A 22,014-nucleotide genomic window follows, 5' to 3' on the forward strand; every position below is an offset into this window, starting at 1 on the left:
AAAAATCATTTCTGTGATGTGTAAGGAGGGGAGGGAGGAAGGGAAGGTGGGAGGGAGGGAAGAAGGTGGGGGGAGGAGGGAGAGAGAGAGAAAGGGAGAGAGAGAGGAAATATCTCCAAAAGCTCTTCCTCTACTGAGTTATTCTTTTATAAAACAACTTCACATCTGGACTGATAACTTGAATTCCACCCAGTGCCATTTAAATAGCCCAAGTTATAAACCTCTTAAACTTGGGGTTTATAATAGAAACACTGACAGACCCCTAACTATAGTGCCTCTGCAGTAATGAAAGCACAACTATTTCATTATAGCAGTGTCTGGCAGGGCTGCTATAATTAAGAGTCTGTCAGTGTTTCCATTATAAACCCAAATTTTAAGAGGTTTTTAACTCACATTGTTTTAAATCACATTGGGCTGAAACTTGCTGTACAAAATGTCAGACCAGATGTGTGTGTGTGTGTGTTGCTTTTCCTCTTATTTACCCCCTCCCCACAAGAAAAGGGAAATAGGTGAAGCTTGTTTTTAAGACTGGGTGTGAAAAACATGTATTTAAAAAAATTATTCCCTTGTTAAAAGCAAAAGATCTATTGGGGGAGGGTGCACAGAAAATGAAGTTTGAGATACTTTTCATTTTTGTTTTTTCTGATTGTATTTTTTCCTTTAGAAGGGCTCTCATTTGGGAAACCAGATTTGAACATATCCAAAAAGCAATGTTACAAAAGTGAATCTTATGATACCCGGTTCTTGACACTGGTTTATTTGGACGATAATTGATTATGTAGGCTGCTGGAGGTGATGAAAATATCTTGCATTGTATTCTTAAGTGTTCAGCCGTTTTGATCTTTGGGGTAATCTTTTGGAGCTCACCATCCTTGGTGGGAATCACTTTTAGGCTAAAATGTACTCTTGTAACAGAGTTGCCTGATGAAAGCCTTATTGGCTCTGGGGGAGACTAATAGAATTTGTATGGTTATGTTGGTTTCATTTATGTGGTGATAGGATTTATTCACTTATTCACTCAAAAACCATTTATTGAGAATCTACTGTGTGCTAAGCATTGCATTTGGACGTTTCTAATGCGGTCCATTGGACTGGTTTCACTGCCCAGCACGTATGTGTCTTTGATGTCAGTGTTAGGGAGCTAAATTTCAATGTTCTAACCAGAACTCCTTGCTGTCTTCAAAGGAGCCTCTTACTTAAGTGGTGAGACTGCTGCCCACGCCCCCCTCCACACACACATTGTTGACTCAGCACACAGCAGCCCAGTCTAGAGGTAAGTATAGACTTATTTAGAGCAGATTCAGCTTTTGACTTCCTACTTTCCCTCCCTTCCTCCCTCCCTTCCTTCTTTCCTTCCTTCCCTTCTTTCCTCCCTTCTTTATTTTTTTGAGGGGCTCCATCCAGGTATGTGAAGTAGCCTGCCAGTCCCCTAAAGGCCCAGGGAGCCTCTGGAGAAATGCCATACTAACTGTTCCCCCGGAACCCCACTGGAGGAAGTCTGCCTTTTCAGGTGTAGACACTGCCCTCCAGGGGCCTCCTTAGGTCCCAGGCTCTGGATCACACTGTGAGCAGAGGAGGAAGAAATGTTATAGGGGGGTCAGGGCTGAGGAAGGCTGGGGAGAAGAGGGGACTGTGGCCCTCATGCTCACCTTTCAATTTGGGGCCCCCACACAAAGCCCACCCCCTTCCTCAAGCACAACCTCCCTTCCTTTTTAAAATTAATTTTCCTTTGTCTTAACAACACCCTAGCACTCCCACCCTTAAGAACCCCAAAACCTATGCCAAGTGATGAACCCAAACCTAAGTTTTATTTTTATCAAGATGACTGCCCATTCTTTATTTTCTGAAATAACATTAGGAAGAAAAAAAAGAAGAATGAAGTAAAAGCAAGGTGGGAGCGATTGTATTAACCATTCATTCAGTCATTCATTTATTTATCTTTAAGGCTATAAAGGTGTTTCCTGCTAAAGGCAGACAGTGAATATTTTATTTGAATCTTGTAGTTTCCATCAGACCTTTTAACCCTTCATTCTCCAGCTCAGCCCGAGTCCCCCGTGCCAGGCGATCCTCCACACCAGGGCTGGGACTGTATTAAGTCTCCCTCTTGGAGCTGTTTGTTGACCACATTCACGTTCAGAGCCCTGGAGCTAAAAGCACTTTACACCATAAAATAAAAGCACTGTCTTTTTTTCTAAAAGGTTACGTCTGGAGGCCACGCGGCTCATACTTCATACCGAAAACTACTGAAAGGACTATGAAATCCTCTATGATTTACAGTCTCTCACTGCATTAGGGTATAGATCTACTCGACTCTAAAAATACGGTGGGTTTCTAACCGACGTGAATATATGTGCATTATTTCAGAAAGTCTGTTAGAAAACTTGTCAACACATTATAAAGCATAAAACAGGACTTGGCTATTAAGTACGAGATCAGAGGCAGAATATATACTGCAGGAAGTCCTGGGGAGTCTCCTCCGCGGGCAAGATAGAAAGGGGGAGGAGGGGAGGGGAGGGGTCGTCTGTTGGCCTGGAGTTTACACGCAGTGTCGTCACCAAAGGTTTGGGAAAGAGCCCACAGAGCGTATTAGCTCCTCAGTGGAATCAGCAAAGGTTCTACAGCTCCAAATGAAGTTAACCGAACGGCCATAAAATAATTTTAACGTTGTCATAATTTATTATTTTCTGAAAGCTACTTTTGGAAAGTAAATATACTTATTGTGTATCCAAGTGTGCGCGTTTAAAGTGACCTTTCACCCCTCTACAAACCCACCTGCATCATTAATCAATACTTACGTAATATTTTCAAAGCTCTTAAAACAACACATTTTTATTTCTTTAAACACACATACAAACGTTCCCCCTCCCCCAGTTTTGGGCGCTTTAGCGAGCATCCAGTAGCAATGAGGGAGGGGGCGTCACTCGTAGGGGCGAGCAGGAGGGACCGCGAGTGGGGGTCCGCGACGAGGAGGGAATCAAATGCCGATACACAGCCCTGGTTTTCTGGACTGGGTGAAATCAGGCTGGGGGAGGGGCGGGAGTGGAGGGCAGTTCCTATTTCACTCTGGGCATTTTATGATGGTGAAATTAAATATATGTTAATGGTGGAAACGTCGCTACTTACCTCTCCATGGGTACCCAGGGAAAGCAGCTGCAAAACTGGGTTTTAAATGTTATGTTTTAACATGTGGTTTCGGAAGGAACCCCCTGGAATCTGAAACAAGTGCAGGAACATAGCAGACCTACTTGTAACTAAGTGCCTAATTTGCTATGATTTTTTTTAAAAAGAAAATCAATAAAATGTTGCCAGTTATTTATTGGAAATAACCACAGATAGCGGCCCTGATAGGGTGCCGGTTTTAGAGAGCACACAATTGTGTAATGAATTGTAATTCAGAAGACTGTTAAATGTGAACCACAGAACCTTTCGGAGGTAATAAAGTCATTACTTTTTACACTACAGCCAACCCTGAAAAGCTTTATACACACCATTATATATAAATCATACATATATATTTCCAGAACACACATTCACCCATTTATATACCTTTTCTATATATGGACTTTTATGGAGGGATGGGAAAAATATTTAAATTTGAAAAGCTCGGTTCCGAAAGAATCTGACTGACTATTGTTACCTGAAGGGGCTTTTATTTTATTTATTTTTCAAAGGCCTCCAGTTGTACTTTTTTTCTCCCTCTCCTCACCTTCCCTCCAACCATTCTCCTCCACGTCCCGCTCCCCCCACCCCTGCCCTGCAATAACATTCTTTTGGTCGCTCCAAGGCTAGTGGAACAAGACAAAAAAATAGACAGTAGTGGAAAAGAGATGCTGACCTGCTCTGAAGAACTCGTGAAAAAGGGGAAATGGTGTAACGCACACGCTACCGTGCTTTACTGCAAGTGAATCTTCCTGCTTCTTAAACAGGGTTTTAGTTTCTCCCCCCCTTAAACTGGAGGAAAACAATAACAACAAACCATATTTACACAAACCCAGTCCAGCCCACATCTCTCCTAATGTTGAGCATCAAAACCTCCTTTTCTTCCTTAGAGGGGCCCGAAGCTTCGCCGAGCTAGGCAAATCAGTTATTTTCTAATGGGTTTGAAACTTTATGAAGGCAACATATGAATAAACAGCCGCTGGCCGGCGCGGCTCGGAGATGGGTGCGCGCATGCAAGCCCGGGGCCCTAGCTTAAAACAATAAAGCCCCGCGCCGGGTAGGTGAATTTACGAAAACGACGTCCCTTAGACTGAGGAGGGGGAAGAGAAGACACAAGGGGTTGTGGAGCCGCTTGGAGGAGAGCGAAGGAAGGCTCCTCGCTCTGCAGACACACACTCACACACGTCCACCTGCAGCTCGGAGTGTCGCGGGCCGCGGCTCTCCGCCTCCACCCTGCACCCTCCGCGCCTCCCTTGGACCTGAGTCCATTTTCCTCTCCCCCAGTGCCCTTCCGGATCTGGAATCGCAGCGCGGTCTCGGCGTCGGCGTCGGCTGAGGCTACAGGGTGGCGCAGGCAGGCGGGGAGGCTGGGAGGCGGGGGACGCCGGGGGACTTTGCGGGCACGTTTCTGAATAAACTTTCCAATCGCAGGGGGTGCTGTTGCTGTACATTTTACGTAAAACTGAAAGTATCCCACGCCAGAGTGAAGCCCGCTTTTTGACAGCAGTAGCGCGCGCGCGCGCGCATTAAAGAGACAGGGGTTTATTTCCAACAGGTCTTCCCTAATTTCCTGGGAACGTCTGCAGAAAGGCCAGAAGGGGGGCTGTGGGCTCCGGGGTGTGCGGCTCCGCCCGGGGCGTCCGGGGAGCGTGGCGCTGACCCGGGGCTGTCACCCCATCACTGTGGCTTCCCCGCTGCTCCCGCGAGCCAGTCGCTCTTTCTTCATTCCTCATTTTCTTTCCCCGGGTAACAGCACTGGACTAGTTGTGCTCTGCCTGTAAGAAACACTTTCTTGCCATTCCTCGGTGCTTTTGCAGTAGCTCTGGAGTGGGAGGGGGTGTGTCTTTCCTTGGGACCTGGCTTGGGGACCTCCCGCGGCCCCGGGAGCAAGTTCCCAGGGACTGGCACTCCCGGGACTGCCCGGGCTTTGTCCTCTGGCCGGCAGCAGCTCCGTTGAGGTGGACGCCTCGGCGCCTCCCTCGCCCTGGGTCCGGGCACTCCACTCCCGGGGCGGGAACCTGCCCCGAGTCCGGCTCCCTGTTTTTTATTCCTCGGCCTTTCTCTCCCTTTCCGCGACCGTTGAGAGCCTCGACTCCCTGCTCCCAGTTGCATTCAGACCCTATCGTTTGTCGGGACGTTCAGATCCCCGGCCCCCCTGCTTGGCCTGGGGGGCGCCCTCCCGGCCCTTAGGCCCTGGTCTGCACCGCTTCCCTCGCCCTTGCCCCCTCTCTCCAGGCCGCTCGGGCTCCCGGAGGCCCCGGCGCTGCCCTTCCGGACCCGCAACCCTCCAAACTTGAGCTGGACTCTGCTTCGCCGCGCGCTCCTTCCCGCCTCCCCTTGCCTGCCGCGTAGCTGTAAGTTGGAGGCTCAGCTCTCAACTTCGGGTGATTTTTCTTTGCCATTCTCTCCTCGGGCAAAGTTTCCCGAGCGCAGCCGCGGCCTCAAGGCTTTTGCTTCGGCCCCTGGCGTCCGCACGCGGGGTGCGAGCGCGGCGGCGGCGGAGAGGGGAAGTGGGTGTGCGCACGCAGGAGGGTGTCCGGGAGCAACTCTACCTGGCTTCCCTCCGCCCGCGCTTCCCCGGCCCCTGCAGCCTCCCCGTACACTCTGTTTTTGTTTGTTTGTTTGTTTTGTTTTTTAAATTTTAAATAATCTTTCATTTTAGGGTCCGCATGCGGGGGTGGGGAGCAGGGCGCACGTCTTGCTCCCCACCCCCTCCGCCCCCGCCACCCCTTTCTTCTCTCCCGGCCACGCCGCTGCCTCGGCGCTTGCTGCGGCCACTGGTGAGCCCGCGGCCCCAGCGCCCCCTCCCCTCGGCCCGCCCCTCCCACGGGGGCCGCGTCTGGCGTCTGCGGAGCCCCCCGCCCCGCACCTCCCCCGCCCCGCACTGGCCATTGGCTTGTCCTGGTCTCTTTTTCATGTCCAGCCCCTGATGTGTGTCCATTGGTGTGAGCTTCCCCTTCCCTCCTCCCCTTCTCTCCTGCTCGCCCTGCCCATGTTTTGTGTGTCTCTGTCCATCCAGACTCCTGACGTTCAAGTTCGCAGGGACGTCACGTCCGCACTTGAACTTGCAGCTCAGGGGGGCTTTTGCCATTTTTTTCATCTCTCTCTCTTTCTCTCTCTCTCCCCCTCTATCTCTCCTCTCTCTCTCTTTTTTTTTTTTTTTTTTGCTTAAAAAAAAAAGCCATGACGGCTCTCCCACAATTCATCTTCCCTGCGCCATCTTTGTATTATTTCTAATTTATTTTGGATGTCAAAAGGCACTGATGAAGATATTTTCTCTGGAGTCTCCTTCTTTCTAACCCGGCTCTCCCGATGTGAACCGAGCCGTCGTCCGCCCGCCGCCGCCGCCGCCGCCGCCGCCGCCCGCCCCGCAGTCCACCATGTCTCGCCGCAAGCAAGGCAAACCCCAGCACTTAAGCAAACGGGAATTCTCGCGTAAGTAACCCAATAATAGTAATAATAATTATTAATAATCACAAGAGCGCGCAGGACGAGAAGCAAGAGAGAGGGGGAGAGAGGGGTGTGTGCATGCATTTAAAATTTTTTTCACGAGAAAAAACCTCCGAGCGTCGGGATAAAAGAGATTAAAGGGAGAGGGGGGAAAAAAAACCCAGTCTCATCCCATCCCGAACCATAGCCTTATGTACACTTTTGGGATAGCACGAACCTTTTAATTTTATTTAATTTTACAACAATTTGACTGCTCCTCTTTCCTGCTTTCCTCTGCTTTATTTCGCTTTTCGAAAAGGAATGCAATGATTTCCCCTCCAGTTTTGCAAAATAATGGACAATGCTGTGGATGCTAACAACTCTCGTGCAAACCTAGGGGAGGGAACTGAAGGGGAAAGGGGGGTTGCTTCCACTCGCCGTAGGAAGAAAAACGGGGGGGTGGGGAGCCCAAGTCTAAAAAAAACAATTCCCAGGGAGAAAAGAGGTGAGACTGGCCCTCGGACATCAGCGCGCTCACGGTCAAGTGTGCACCGGGAGGAAAGTAGTCATCTCCACAATAGTGAGAAAGTGGGATTCTGGGAGGGGGCCCCCGGCGTTCTGGAGTCTCCCGAGTCTGGAGAGGGGCCGCGGCGGCAGGGAGAGCTTGGGCAACCGGGAAGGATGGGAGCAGCGGCCGGCGCTGCCGCCTTTTGTTCCGGCCCGAGGTGGGTGTTTGTCCCGCTGCCTTTTGTGCCGGCTCCTCGCGCTTGCCCTCCCGCGCCGCCGCCGCCGCCGCCGCCGTCGCCGAAGGGCAGGAGCAAGGGACGGGGGCGAGCGGGAGAGGGAGGGAGGGCGCTCTGGCCGCTGCCGCCCGGGTTGCCGCTGCCCGCCCCTCCCGGCCGAACCTCAGTGGCGGCGAGAAAACGTGAAAAATAAATAAAATAAAACAGGGCAAAATTTCTTGCCCCACAACAGAAGCCTAACGCTCCGCCGGCCGTTTTCTGCCACGCTCTCCTCTTTGGCTCCCCCATCGCCCCCCTCCCCGCAAAAATCTCACAGTCTCTAATAAAGGGGATAAAATACAATTATCCCCTTCACCAAAACCTCTTTAGTTGCAAACTTAGAGCGCCGGCGGCCCAGAGAGGGAGCGAGGAACTCCCTCCTCTTACTATTTTTTGGAAGATTTTCAAAAAAAGTGGAAGTGGATTTTGATTGGGAAAAATCTCGTGTCTGAATGTTTACAAGCACCGCGTGTGCGGGAGCCTCCTGCCAACAAACAGACAGAGGACCGAGCGCGGCGCGGCAGCCCGGGAGCGGGCGGCGGCTGCGGCCGGGCCTCGCCGGGGCCTCGCCGGGCCTCGCCGCGCCCCCGCCCCGCCCGGGATCGCCCACCCGGCGCCCGCCGCCCGCCCGCTGGCACAGCGGCAGGCCGTGCAGCGACTCAGCGCCAGCCGGGTCGAGGGTCCTCTCTGACCCCCCAGCATAATGCCCAGACCTCCTCCCTGCCATCCCTACTGCGAAATCGGCTGGGGAGAAACTCGGCTTTGCAAAGCATTTTTATTTTGCAGAGCAGCCGTAAAAGCGAGTTCTGTCCGCCCCCTACCCCCGACGCCTCTAGCCCCCAGCTCGGGGAGGCGGAGAGGTCACCACGTGCTTTCCTTGCCCCCCTCCCACCGGGACAGGCCACCAGCCCCCAGCTCCTGAGCGCGGCCAAGCCAGGTGGGGGTGGGTGGTAGGTAGTACGGGAGTAGTATGTTCGAGTATGCTTTTGGGGAGTGTTCGACCCTGGGACTCCACGCACCCCTCCCTTGAGTTCTTGTCCTCTACCACGGGCCTGTGTCGGTCAGGGGACCCTTGTGAGTCTATATTGGGGGTGGGGGTGGGTGGGTAAGTGGGTTGCTGTCTCCTGGCTAACAGAATGCGCCTGGAAAGGCAGGCGGTGGGCACTTAGGAAAGTTTGGCTGCAAGGGAAAGAAAGGAATGAGAGGGCCCACCTCCTTCCCCCTCCTCATTCATGACCCTTATTTTAATTTTTGCTGCAATTTTAAAGGACCACCCTATACCCAGTTCTGTATTTTTTTAAAGGGGTGTGTGTGTTTGAGGGGGGTGCGCAGAGGGAATTGAATTTTTCACTGGGCCCTGGAACTTGTCACACACTTCGAAAGCTCCCCCGCCCGGGCACGTTGCGGGGCCCTCCCTCTCCCCACCCCCGCGCATCCCTCCCTCGCCGCTCTCCCCCGCCCCCAACTCCCCCGGCCGCGCCGGATGCGGAGCAGACGCGGCGCGCGGCGGTGTGAAGTTACAGCCCGGCAGGTACCGGCGGGAAGGAAGGGCAGTGTTCGCAGCACTCGGGAAAGCTGGGCCCTTCTTCGGAAGGATGCACTGGGGGCTCAAAGGACGGACTAAGGCGTGCAGTCCGGGCTGCTCCCCCGTCCCCCACCCACCCTGGGCCCATCCGGAGATATCCCAGGCTGGGTGGGTCATCCCCCTCTCGCCGTGTCTCAGGGCTGGCTTTGCGTTGAGGAACCAGTTTGAAGGGCGTGCGGTCGTCTGTCCTTTCTAATTTTCTGGGTGCGCAGGGGGGAGCGGGAGCCATTCCGGTCTTCAGGACCCCCTTCCCCTCCCCGCCCCCATCCTCCGCTTCTTGGGCTGGCTGAGCCATTCGGTCGCTAGGAGGCAGAACAAGATCAAGAAAGCTCAGCGAACTTGAACCTGTACCAGAGCCTCCCCCACCCCCGCTCTGCATTTCTCGGCCGGGAGGGAAGAGCTTTGCGAGGGTGGGGGTGGGGGAAACGGACGGTTAGGCAGAATTCCCTTTCTCCCCCCTCCCTCCCATCACCCCTTATGTCTTTGTTCTTCATTTTGACTTTAAAAATGCTTCTTGCCAGGGCTGCAGAGAAGCGCGCGGCCGACACCCCCGGGCTCCGGGAGTGGAGCGGGGTGCAGTTTTCGTTCTCTTTCGGGCGGGCATTTTTGGTAGGGAGGAAAGGGGAGTGCGCGCTCTCCAGCTTCGGGGCAAGGCCAAAGGGCGGGATCCGGCAAGTTTGCACTTAGTCTCCAGGTTCACTTCTTCCACCCCCTCACCCCCATGCAAAGCACGGACCGAGGCGGCCACTGCGGGCTTGCAGGGCTGCTCTGCAGCCCGACCCCCCCCCCCCCACCGGCTCCTCCGCCTCCTGCAGCTCTCGCCTTGAAGCCCGAAATCACAACAATAGTAATAGTTATCATCATAATGATGCGGGCAAGCGGCGTCATTAATAATGAATAACCGCAGCAGCCGCCGCCGCGCTGCGCACACCGGTGCCGGGAATTGCGGGAGAAGGGCATTTGCAGAGATCCCTCAAAGTAAAAAGTGTGAGCCTCTGGACACAGAATGAATTTCAGGACCCGCGCTTTTGGTGTGTGCGTTGATACCGAGACAGCACCCGGTTAACCTGCCGAGTTTTCCAAGCCTCACTTCCCAGTTCTCCAACTGGTGGTCCTGGGGAACCGTCGTCACCCCGCGGCCACACAGGACCGCCGTGGAGGCAGCAATCGGGTCCCCAGGCTGCCCGCCGCCTCCCGCCCCGGGCTCCCGGCCCCACGGCCCCGCGGCAGCCGCTGCACGTGTTCCCAGCGAGCGCGGCCGGAGCCTGCGGCCAGCACGCTGCTCGCTTTGTGCCTCAGAGTCCCAGCGCCCAACTTCACTTTCCGCACTGCCCACCCCCGCCGGCCCCCCTGCCCCCGGCCTCTCGCCCCTGCCTTCGCTTTTGTTTCTTTGCTTTTTTCTCTCTGCATTTCAGCCTCGGTTTGCTTCCTTACCCTGTTAAGACAATCAAAGGGAAGGACTTGGAAAGCAAACTTGAAGGCAGAGCTCTCTTTCCCCCTCCCCCTCCCCCTCCCCAGCAGCCCTCGTTTCGCTAGCTCCTTCCTCCTTCCCTACATTTCTTCTAAGGCTTTTTTTTTTTTTTTTTAAATTTATTCCTTTGCAACTGCAGAGAGAGGAAGGAGATCTCAGTCAGCCGCTGGGGCATTGAGACGTTTCAGTCAGTCTTGCTGTTTGAACGCAGAAGCATTTTATTTTCAATTTCTTTTTCCCCTTGTAGAGAATTCGCGGCTAATTATTATGATTATTTGCCCACTCCTTTCCACTTCAATCCTGGACTCCCCGCTTTGTAGCCAGAGCTTAGGCCGGAGCTTAGAAACGGTGGTTGTGTGGGAGTGAAGGAGGATGGAATTGAATTGAGGGAGGGGGTAAAATGGCTGAGGTTAGGAATGTTTTTAGGGAAAGGGGAATTTGCATTAAAATACAGAGAAATTATCAGAGCCCAGAAAGGAAATGTTGATTGCCACTGAGAAAAGATGTCAATGCAAATCAGTAGACTACAGCAAGAGAATTGTATTTTCATATTTTCTTTGTGCCCCACTTCGTCTGATTTTTAATAATATAGTAGCAATGATAAAACATTTTGGTATTTCTCTGAACATCACTAGCCAAATGTTTAGCAGGGAGCCTGATGTTAACCGTATTTCATACATTAGGATATAATTCTTGTTAATTAGCAATAATTTATGTTAAGAGCATAGAAAATGTTGAGGTTATAGGTTTTATATCTGTACATTTGATCATCTTGTTATTTTCAAGAACTTTGCCTCCTATAAAATTAATTAGGTGAAATGTGGAGGTGTAATCAGCAACCTCTGAATTACCACTTCATTTCCTGGTTTTGATTGTAAATCAGTTCAGTCACTACATTTAGAAGACTTTAACCAAGTCTGTTTTGTACCACATTACCTTTAACTGTTTGATAACTAGGGGAATATCTCCTTTTGCTCCCAAATAATATTTCCATTTTCAGAAATGTGTCAGGGCTTGGGAATAAAAAACAAATCTTAACGGTGGAGTTTAAAAACATGTTTTTGTGCAAAGGTTCTATGTACTACTAACTTTAATAAAATAAAGTATTTTTCCGGAGTCTTTCTTCAATCTGTAAACCTCAGAACTTGTAGTTAATGCTGAACAACAACAACAAAAGCCACATTTGTTAATGTGTACTTAAAATTCTTAATTCACATAGGAGGGATCTTGGAGAATGACTTCCTTATTCAGTTCCTCACTTGGTCACAATGAAAGCAAATAGGAGAAAAATGATATAGAAGCACAATACAAAAGCTTTCTGTTTGTCTCCTTTTATTTGAGAAGTATGCATGTGTATTTATCTTTTGGTCAGTATGTTGGGCACAGAAATATAAGTGCTTACTTTGCTGTCTTTATTAGTAGGAATATAACCTTCATATTCCTGTGGTGACCTTATGTTAAATTAGGAGGAGTACCAGAGGCTAGAAATCATGACATGTCCTACTTGAGCACAGGTGCAGCTAGGCAGGGCTCTCTCAATATTATTTCACCCAGCACATCTGGGAGTTACTCCAGATCTTCCCCCTCAATATTCAGTCTGGATAGGGTTGAAATAAATTTAACCTGAGTTCACTGGATTTTTGCACTTTATCAAAATCTGTTCCAATATTCTACACTCAAATTAAAATCTATTTTTTGATTCTCTGTGGCTTTAAGTTCATTAAATGTGAAATTGGCAGCTTGCTAAAGAAGGTCAGACTGATTAACTGTTTAAGACTTGTACATTATCTGCTTCAGTTTTATTAACTGGCAGCATCCTGGATATGTTTCATATTTTGTAATTTTGTGTGTGTGTGATAGAGTAAGCATAAGGTTTTAGGAGCAGAGACTTACCAACTCTCTTTTCCCCTGTGGAAGTTTAAAAAAATGATAGAAGCTGTTCAAATAGATGCTGGAGTATTTTGGTGCACGGTTAAAAAAAAAAAAAAAAAAGGAAACAGGAATGAAAGACATATCTACCTTGTTATACCATCCGCTGGTGATTATGTGTGCAGAAATAGTCCCATAATGAAGCGTTCTGGAGCTCATTCAGAAAATTAGACAACTTTGACAACATTAGGCAAAGTATTTCAAGTCTAAAGAAAGGACTTCTCAGCCTTGATCTGAAATGTGGCGTTTGCTTGACCATTCTGATTTTTACGTGATGGGGGCCACCAACTGCAAACATGTTTAGAATATTTTAGACATTCCTTTCTTCAGAATGAAAAAATGACTAATTGGCTTATTTTCTTAAGTACTCAAAAGTATCCCATTTAGCTAATGTGTCTGAGAAGAATTGCCAGTGAATTTGGTATTTCTTTGATTTTGTGGCACTGCTGAGAGTGAGATCAGAAAGGTTTTTGGCACTGTGAATTACGCTGCGTTATGATTATTATTTAGATCTGTTTCACAGGTGAATGCAGTCTTTTTCTTATTACGGCAGTGTAAATGTGGCACATTTTCTGTGTGATGTAGTAGTAGCTTTCTAATTTATGAAGCCATGTCTCTGTATATTTAGAGTATATATGTTCACACACAAAGGGTGTGTGTGTGTGTGTGTGTGTGTGTGTGTGTTTATTCACCTCTCCTTTTATTCTTGGGCACAATAGACAACTTACTCTGTATGAAAAAGAAACAAATTTGGTTTCAATCCATGTTTTTACCAGGTTTTTTTGGGGGTAGTTATTATTTAAGCTTACTTTATGTTGCCGCATTAACTATTTATTTAACAGTCACATTCTTTCTAAACTTACAAACCAGAAACATTTGGGGTGTGTGTGTGTGTGTGTGTGTATGTGTGTGTATGTGTGTGTGTTTTCTCTGGAAGTATGCAAGTCAGGCAGTTTTCTTTAAATATATGATGATTTGCCTCATTGATAAATTTGCTTTCTTGTTGACAGTTTCCACATCCGTGTACATTTTATACGCTGACATTTTTCTGGGCATTAAATGGAGGAGGCTAGAAACCCTTTACATAATGTGCTGGGATGGAATGGGGTTGAGAATGTATTTCCCCGTATTCTTTCCTTTCTGGCACTCTAATAATTGTGCTTTTGTTTCTTCAACCACAGCCGAACCTCTTGAAGCCATTCTTACAGATGATGAACCAGACCACGGCCCTTTGGGAGCTCCAGAAGGGGACCATGACCTCCTCACGTGTGGGCAGTGCCAGATGAACTTCCCATTGGGGGACATTCTTATTTTTATCGAGCACAAACGGAAACAATGCAATGGCAGCCTCTGCTTAGAAAAAGCTGTGGATAAGCCACCTTCCCCTTCACCAATCGAGATGAAAAAAGCATCCAATCCCGTGGAGGTTGGCATCCAGGTCACGCCAGAGGATGACGATTGTTTATCAACGTCATCTAGAGGAATTTGCCCCAAACAGGAACACATAGCAGGTAAATGAGAAGCAAGGAGAAAAGCTGTTTGCATGTTTTCTTTTCATTTTCAGAGGCGCTGTAGCCAAGCACTAAGGAGTGGTGAAGTGCTTTCTGTATTTCTCCATGTGACTGTCCATGACAGCCCTGTAATGTTAAAATAAGCATTCTTATTGCTTATGTCCAGAACACATAAAAATAAATATTTTCCACTTCACCGAATCAAATGTAGGCAGAATAGGTTACACACACCTGACACCCTCTCTCTGGATCTGCTGATTCTGAATTTCTTTCCTTTTCTCTCCCCTTCTCATTTTTAAGTGTTGAACCTTACTACACCTAGCCCAGTTTCCAAGGTCCATTTCCAGCCTTGGTGACAAGTTAGAGGCAAAGTGGCTGTATAGGCATTTGTAGTTCAGCCAGTGACCTGTTTGAGTCAGAATACTTGATCAGACGTCCCTAGGGGTGCAGTTTGTTCTCGATGTTTCCATGAAGTTGGGTGGGCTGGAAGGGCATTTTGGAGGGGCTGGAAAGAGTTAACTGAGTTTCAGGGCTAGCCTTGGATCCATATTGGCTGTCAGCCCGTATGGGGCTGTAATTAAACACAGCCCCGTGGTGGGATGACACCGTGACCTTGACTTTAAGATGCCATTTTCGACTGGCCAGGCCAGAGTAGAGAGGGCAGTTGCTGAAGCGCACAGACATGCTTACTCGAAAAGTTTAAGGGCATGTTGGAAATTTCAAAAGGTTGGTTTGACAGGAACGGCTGCTCCCTGCAGCCTGCCTCCTCAGCTAAATGATAAATGCTTCTCTGTGCTCTCTCTTGTCTCTGATGTGGTTTTGACAGATGTATCTTGATTTTGTTTGTGGTTTACACAACCACATGTCACCCTTACAAATGTCCAGTGCAGACTTCCACTGTTTCTGCTATAACATAATGTAAAAATTCTCTTGGAAAAATATATACACACGTTGAACAGCTCTGCTTCCTTTGGTTAATTTTAGCAGAAAGGTAGCTAGGGGTGTGGGTTTCTCAACAGCTCAAGGGAAAAGGAATTAATGGCTAACAGAGGGACTTAAATCCCCACTCTAAGTGATAAACAGCAACACTATACAGCGACCCTTAAAACATTTTTAAAAATGAAACAACGGTGATTTAATGTCCAAGATGAAGTGAATGCAGATTCTGTGGTAACAAAACCGGCATGCCTGTCAGTTGGTCACTCCCCTCTATTTCCCCTGCTGCTGCCCCCAAAAGGCAGAGGGTTTGTTCAGTTTTAGGAAGGGTAGTGCATAGAATCAATTGATTCATTGGAACTTGTCCCTTCAACCTAGTTTGACCACAGAGTTGAACTGTAGTGGGTCAGTAGTCCAGAGGGGATTAAATGTCGTATTATTTCTCCTCCCCCTCTCTGGAATTTGATCATTAAAATCAAACGTGGCATTTTTTCTTTCTCTCTTTTTTTTTTTTTTTTTAATGCTGCCTGCAACAACACTCAGATACTTTTCCTTTAGTGAAATGAGAAATCTGCTGCCAGGGAAGGTGCATTCACAAAATATTTTTCTCGAATCCACCACATGTAGCTTATATGACATGCAGGTTAAGATTTTATCCACCCCTCCCTGCCCCCCAGCAGGATATGGCAATGACCATTTCCATGTGCTGTCTTGTGACTGGAAGGAAAATGAACAGAAGTGTAAGGCATGATTAATGAAGCAAGAGCAAGCGGAAGGGGATTTGTCGTCTTAGGAGATCCAAAGCCTTTCTAAATCACCAAATATGGAGTAACACTTGCGTGATGTAACATCGTATTTACATATCGAGCTGCTCGTTTAAAAGACAAAACACAGTGTCTGTCAAGCAAGAATTAAAACCACACTCCTTACTGAGGTCCCAAGTAGGTTACTCAGTCTCAGATTAACCAGCTTGAAAATTCTGTGCCTCTGTACTTAGAGGAGAAATCTAAAAGCTGGGGGGAAGGCTCTCTAGTGAAGGCTTTTCGCTGTCCCAGTTGTAAATCTACGTAGGGAAGAAGAAGAGATATTTTCCTTAACTCTCTGGTTGTCATAAAGGTTCTTTTTTTTTTAAGGACTAGTGCAGTAAGAGAGCTCAAAGAAGCCCCCCAAAAAGCACATTTAAAATATGTTTTATAGGGCTAATGCTAAGTAATTACACTGAGATGAAGAGCTACTTAAGCTATCTGAGATATTCAGTGGGTGCACCAGTGCTGTGACCCAGGTGAGGTAAACCTTTCATTCACGAATAATTACAAAGTCTTGATTCCTTTCATTGTGTGTAATCACCTGTTCCCACCCTGGAATTGGCTGAACGTAAATAGCGTGGTCGCATCGCAAAGCGAGATGTCAGTAACTAGAGTCACGACTTTTCATAATTCACGGTAATGAATTAAGGAGTTTCCTATGGTGAAATTAACGTTCTGCCATCGCACGTAAATTAAGATGCCCTGGCCCTTAGGTGCCTCTGAAGCGAAGTTCTGGAAGACGGCTGTGTATTCCCAGCCCATTTCTCTAGAGCACGTCTTCACAACTCCCAAGTCTGCTTTTCTTTTTACGGTGAGGAGGGAAACAATAAGAGTAATCATTCAGTAGGTATTTGAATTGTGTCACAAGAAGAAAGGAGGAGCAATGCTCTGTATTAGGAAAGAGGTATATTGATGAATCTCTAGAGGAATATGTTTGGCAGCCATATAAGAGGTAGTTATTTAAATACGCTGTGTAGGAAAGGCCTTATTAAAGTGCTGTAAGTTGGATGTGAGCTTACTGTGTGCTCTGTGCTGTTTTATAGGCAGGAAGCTGGAATCAAACAGTGACAGATCTTCTTCCTGAGATAAATAAAGCTTAGAATTTGGGGCTTTCACACAGGAGATTGAGTGTCCTTTAAAACTTCAGTAAGATGGTGTGGGTTTTGGCTGTACATAGGCCTCTCAAAGCCGAGTATTTTTTAGAAAGGATGATTTTTACCTGATTGAATACACACGTATATGTTGATCAGGTTTTTTTTTTTTTTCATTTCATTCAAAATATTGTGTGACTGTGATCCACTGAGACCACTGAAGTCGTACTAATTTAACTGGAAATGGGCAGGTTATATTGTGCAGGGCCCAGTTCATCAATGTTATGTGTCAGATATCCACCATCAGATATCAGCAGCCTTTGACTGGCAGTCAGGGCTTTTAATTAGGGTTTTGTTTTGTTTTCTAGACTCCTGTTTTATGAGGGGGAAATATTCATTGAAATTAGTGACTGTGGAGCTGCTGTTCACTTATAGAAAAGGCCAAAAAATATTATCCCACAGTGTCAGCTTTGAGGTTTTGGCTGTTGCACATAGAAATCTTTAAATTAGGGTTGGGCTGTCATAAAGTTAGCTTTTTGAGAGAATGGGAGAAAATATGATTAGTCCTGTAAAGTGTAGTGAAGTCTCTTGCTATTGATATATAACATTTTTTCTCTTTAAAATCATGAACATAGACATTGATGTCAGGGCATTGAAAAATTATTTGCCTAGACAATACACCTCATACCCAGATAATAATATGTAAGCCAGAAGCTCTGTGAGAGGAGAAATACTAATTCAATCCAGAAATATATAAGCATGTTACTTAAAGGTAAATCAAGTATAACATACTCATGCTTTTTAGAATTTAGAAACTCAACTTGCCTTTTCTTTTTGTACCCATTTGAATTCTTTCTTATCTCAGACTGAACTGGAAGATGTACTTTATGGTATAATTGTAAATGAGACTATAAATTATAGTATCCTATTATAACCTCTTATTTTTCATTTCTCTTTATTTGTGTGATTCTGAATAAAAACCACTGACTTCTGAAGTGAATTTTTAGCATGGCAGCTAAAACAAACAAACAAACAAACAAAACCCCAGTTTACTGGTGAACATTTTATTTAACCTTCACATCCAGAGACTAAAGAATATTGTTTCCTAATAAATACCTAGGATTTTCATTGGGAGCCTGTGTTTGTGGGACCATTACCCAAAGGCTCATGTTCATGAGACTGGGAGTCCTATATACAAGATGTATTTGTAAATAAGACAGAGAAAGGTTGTGAACTGGCAGCTTGGATGTTTTGTCAAAGTACAATGTGAGAGAAACTCTTTCTAAGACAAATTGTAAATAGAACTGTCACAGCGATTGCATGATTGAGCCGCAGAAGTGTCTTACAATTGTTGGCATTGTCAGAGGACTTTTGAAAGCTTAATTAAACACAGTGGCCCGCATGGCTGCTAAATTTACTTCGGCAAGCCAAAAAGAAAAAAAAATCTACAATGTGGAAGATCCCAAAGATCCCAAAGTTCTTCCGACGTTACCCTTTCCGTGACACAGAAAAGATGCATTGTGCATTTTCCTAGTTGTCTTTTATAAATAGTTTTGAGAATAGGGCCACGTGATATGAAGATCATCCTGTGTGTGATGTGGAGATTGTGTTAGTTTTTCTGTCTCCTGCTGTTACAGACAGTTAATGTAAAAATGGCCTTCTATTGGAAACACAAATATGTATTCACTTCAAGAACAGGAGCAGAGGGGGAAAGTTTCCCTCCCATTCTCTGTGTTTATTCTAGGAAAGCTTAAAAAACAGTGCTGTAATTTCTCAAATCACCCAGTTCCTCGTTGTATTGCAAGTTGTGCCTTTTACTTTTAAAGGATCTGAAATCTGTTTTACACACCTTTCTCCTGGTGAATGTGGCATTTAATTGTGGAGCTGCCCATGGGCTGGAAAATGCGAGTGAGTATAGACACGTGCAGGCAGCGTCAGGACAGCAAACTTCAAGCTCAGGGAAGAGGTGAATTGGATGCATATTAATGGCACATTTTAGAATCCTGGAAAATCATTGTTGTCACACTGCAGCCTTAGTGCAGTTTGGCTAATGTGTGTGTGTGGGGGTGCTAAATTGAAGTATGTAACAAACGTGCAAATCCTAGGGAAGCATTTTTCAGAATTTTGTGATTTCTTAGTGAAAGTATTTCAAAAAGGAGAATAGGTGAATGGTGGCCTTGTACACTAGTCAGTGAAAAAAAGAAGATAGTTCGGCTTTCGTTTGGGGGGAAAATATGAAATTTTAACTGAAGTAGCACAGCTAGGGAGATGCACCGAGATTGCGTCACTTGATGTTAATTTAATCTACTCCGGTTGCTCTGTTCACACCCTTATTGCACAAAGAAATCATTTGACAAAATTTACCCGAAGCCCAAATCTGTTTTTACATACAGTAGTACCAGCTTTGTGCAATAAAAGTCACTTAGCATCAAACTGGACCCAGCCTGGCACCTTGCCACTTTTTTAGCAAGAGATTTAATCACCAAGGATCTTTAGTACCTTTCTGCTTGTTCAGATTTCATTTGGGTCATGGTTATGTCAGCAGTGTTGTTATTACAAGGATTAAAAAAAAAAAGATTTAAACGTAGGGCCCATTTTTAACACTATCTCAAATCGAACAGGTTTTAATTTTATGTGTCAATTTGGAGGATATTAATAAAGTTCATAAAATATATTCAGACTATATAATTTAATGGATAATGACTAGTATTTTTATTTGTAATACCAATAGAAAATTGGCATCGTATCCCTCCCTCCTCTGTTCTGTCCTCCTACCCAGGTAAATAAGCATCCTTAAACTGCTTCTCCCCTTTACTCCCAGGGGTTAGAGCTCTGGCCAATATCAGTAAATTTACCATTGTAATTTGCCATGTAGTTTTTACAACAATGACCTAATTAATTTGAGCATGGACCATATTATTGCTAGTAGAGTCATTTTCTGTCACAAACTTAATTTCTAGGAAATGTAACCTGATGAATAAGAATGCTTGAGCTCTCCACATGTGCTCCTAAAGACCAACGGCAGATTTAAAATAATAATTAAAAAAATGCCAGCATTATTAAAGCTAGTATGCTTGATGCCAAACTCAATTTGAAGCCAGTAAACATCAGACTGTATTTCTAATCAGTTTTAGAATGTAACGTATTCCATATTGGGTTCACTGGAATTTGTCTCTCTGCTTTTTACTGGCCAGCTGCACTCCCTATGCATTTTTAAAACATTTCAGCAAAGGCTTTTGCTGTTCTTAGCAGGGTTAGTAACTTAGGGTCTATTTCTGAGCTCATTCGTCATTCTGCGATGGCATTGAGTTAGGTTGGCAAGGGAAGGATTGGAGGCATGGGGGGGTGGTGAGGTCACTTGTGACCCCAGCAGGGAATAGGTGAGCTTCATTTGCCTTTACAATAGGCGCACAGCTACTGCACCTTGGAAGATCTCTCAGGTGCCGCTCAGATGGGCGCATGTAAATGCCCTGTCAGATGCGGAGCTGGAATATTAATGCTTCTTCCACCAGCGCACCATAATAAAGCTGTACACAGCCAGCTTAGTATGCAGCTAGTCTGGGGAATTGTGTAAACTTAGATAGCCCAGTGTGAAAGACAGCAATGTAAAAATGCTGGATATGCCACAGTTTCCATTCTTGTTCTCCTTTGATCTATAGCAAAATGAAAACATCATCCTTTCCTCCTCTTGGAGTTGTCTCCCCGACTCTGCCACCTCCCAATCCCCCACCCGAATTTTTTTGCATGTTCTGGTATGGAGAAATGCGACATAATTTGTTTCATATGGTTAATTACAGGCATTTGAATATTTAAAATTTTAAATAGCCACAGTTCCAGGTTTTCCTGTTAAAAGTATGTGATTTGAACAAAGGGAGTACAGTGTAAATATTTGTGGTGATTTGCAACACCCCTCTTTCCCCATTAAACACACACACGCACACGCGCACACACAGACATTCAGTTTAAATCTAGCGCTGACTTAAAGGACTTCTGTACCTTCATTTGTACTTTTTTTTTTTTTTAACCAACTCTCAACTGGAACTCCATTAAAATATTTTACCATTATTTTTGAGTCCACTGTTGCTTGAGGTTTTAAAGAGGATTTTTATAATGTGTTCATTTAAGAGTATCAACAGCTGTCAGAACCAGTTGTGGTAAATCCACAAAACATACAAAGAAAAATACACACGTTTCCTGAAACAAAACACTCTGGAAAAATAAGCCGCCAAGAACTGGCGAATGAGAAGTTTGCAGACAGGGCACCGGAGCGTTTCACCTCTCGGTTCACCCTGGAGACTGATGTGATCGGATCTGATGCAATGCCGCTGGAAGTCTTACCTGCACAGGTTGCTGCTCTGAGCTAGCACCCTGCACAGGGGCTAGGCCAGGCCACAGCTTGCTCCCACTCTGCCCTCCTTTTTTCTTTTTGATCTCTTTAGATAGATAAAATACCAAGTTCTTGGTGTGCTAAACAGCAAATTATACCCACTGAAGGTGAGATGATTAGGTTTAAACTTCCTCTAAGAGAGGCGAGAAGACGCCGTGCACACCCTTTTCCAGATAGGGTTGTCAGCCTGTTATTCAGAATTTAATCGGCCCCGCCAGGGAATTCCCAGTGGGGACCTGGAGCAGGCATGTTGGTGAAGGGGATACCTGGGGACCTGTGGTCACTCACAATGAGTTTCTGTGTGTATCTTTGCTGTTGTTAGCATTGGCAATGAACAATTACACCTACCATTTGATTTTAGTTTTAGATAGAGCTGAGTCCACTGATTAAAAACTACCATTAAAATGAAGAATGGAATTATTGTGAAACCTGCAAAGGTGCTTTCAAAAAGAACACAGGTGCTGTGGTGTCCCCCCTTTCTCCACTTTCTATTTTATTTTGGAACTTTCTAAAAAACACAGGGAAGCCTTTTGCTGAGCATGGGGGCATTTACATTTATATTCATCAGTTCATCTTCTTGATATGTAATGATGCATAAAAAGCTGCAGGAAAAAAAAATCACATCTGTCAATTTTTAGGGAAATAAGGTGTAGCTTGGATTCTTACCTTAACTGGAGCACAGGGTACTACATGCCACGTCTGCTTTTTAGGTTTTAAATATGGAGTTTCTCTTTGGGTCAAAAAAAAAAAAAAATATCTGAAGCATTTCCTTTCACCGACTCAGGGGATACCACGATTTCGTGATTTATTTACATTTCGGGGCAGCTTACAATGAGCCATTTACTGCTCATTTCAGCCCCCTCTCCCAAGTCTTTGAGTTCATCGTTAAAACAATGCATTCACCAATGTTAAATTTTAAATTTCATGA

General features: G+C 46.1%; 1 protein-coding gene across 9 annotated transcripts in view; it reads left to right on the forward strand.

The window, feature by feature from the left end:
• The first annotated feature begins 4,704 nt into the window (after positions 1–4,704).
• BCL11A (BCL11 transcription factor A) overlaps positions 4,705–22,014 on the forward strand; it is a 99,370-nt gene continuing 82,060 nt past the window's right edge. Inside the window, exons 1-3 of one of the 9 annotated variants that reach the window (XM_067704981.1) lie at positions 4,705–5,939; positions 6,417–6,594; positions 13,537–13,866. In XM_067704981.1, coding sequence (XP_067561082.1) covers positions 6,540–6,594; positions 13,537–13,866 — 385 coding nt within the window. In that variant the 5' untranslated portion in view covers positions 4,705–5,939; positions 6,417–6,539. Of the gene's footprint in view, positions 5,940–5,963; positions 6,595–8,772; positions 8,902–13,536; positions 13,867–22,014 lie in introns of those variants that run through there. The other 8 variants (XM_067704984.1, XM_067704985.1, XM_067704987.1 and 5 more) reach the window with 8 other exon arrangements.

This window comes from Pseudorca crassidens, chromosome 14, assembly GCF_039906515.1.
Source record: "Pseudorca crassidens isolate mPseCra1 chromosome 14, mPseCra1.hap1, whole genome shotgun sequence".
Lineage (NCBI taxonomy): Eukaryota > Metazoa > Chordata > Mammalia > Artiodactyla > Delphinidae > Pseudorca > Pseudorca crassidens.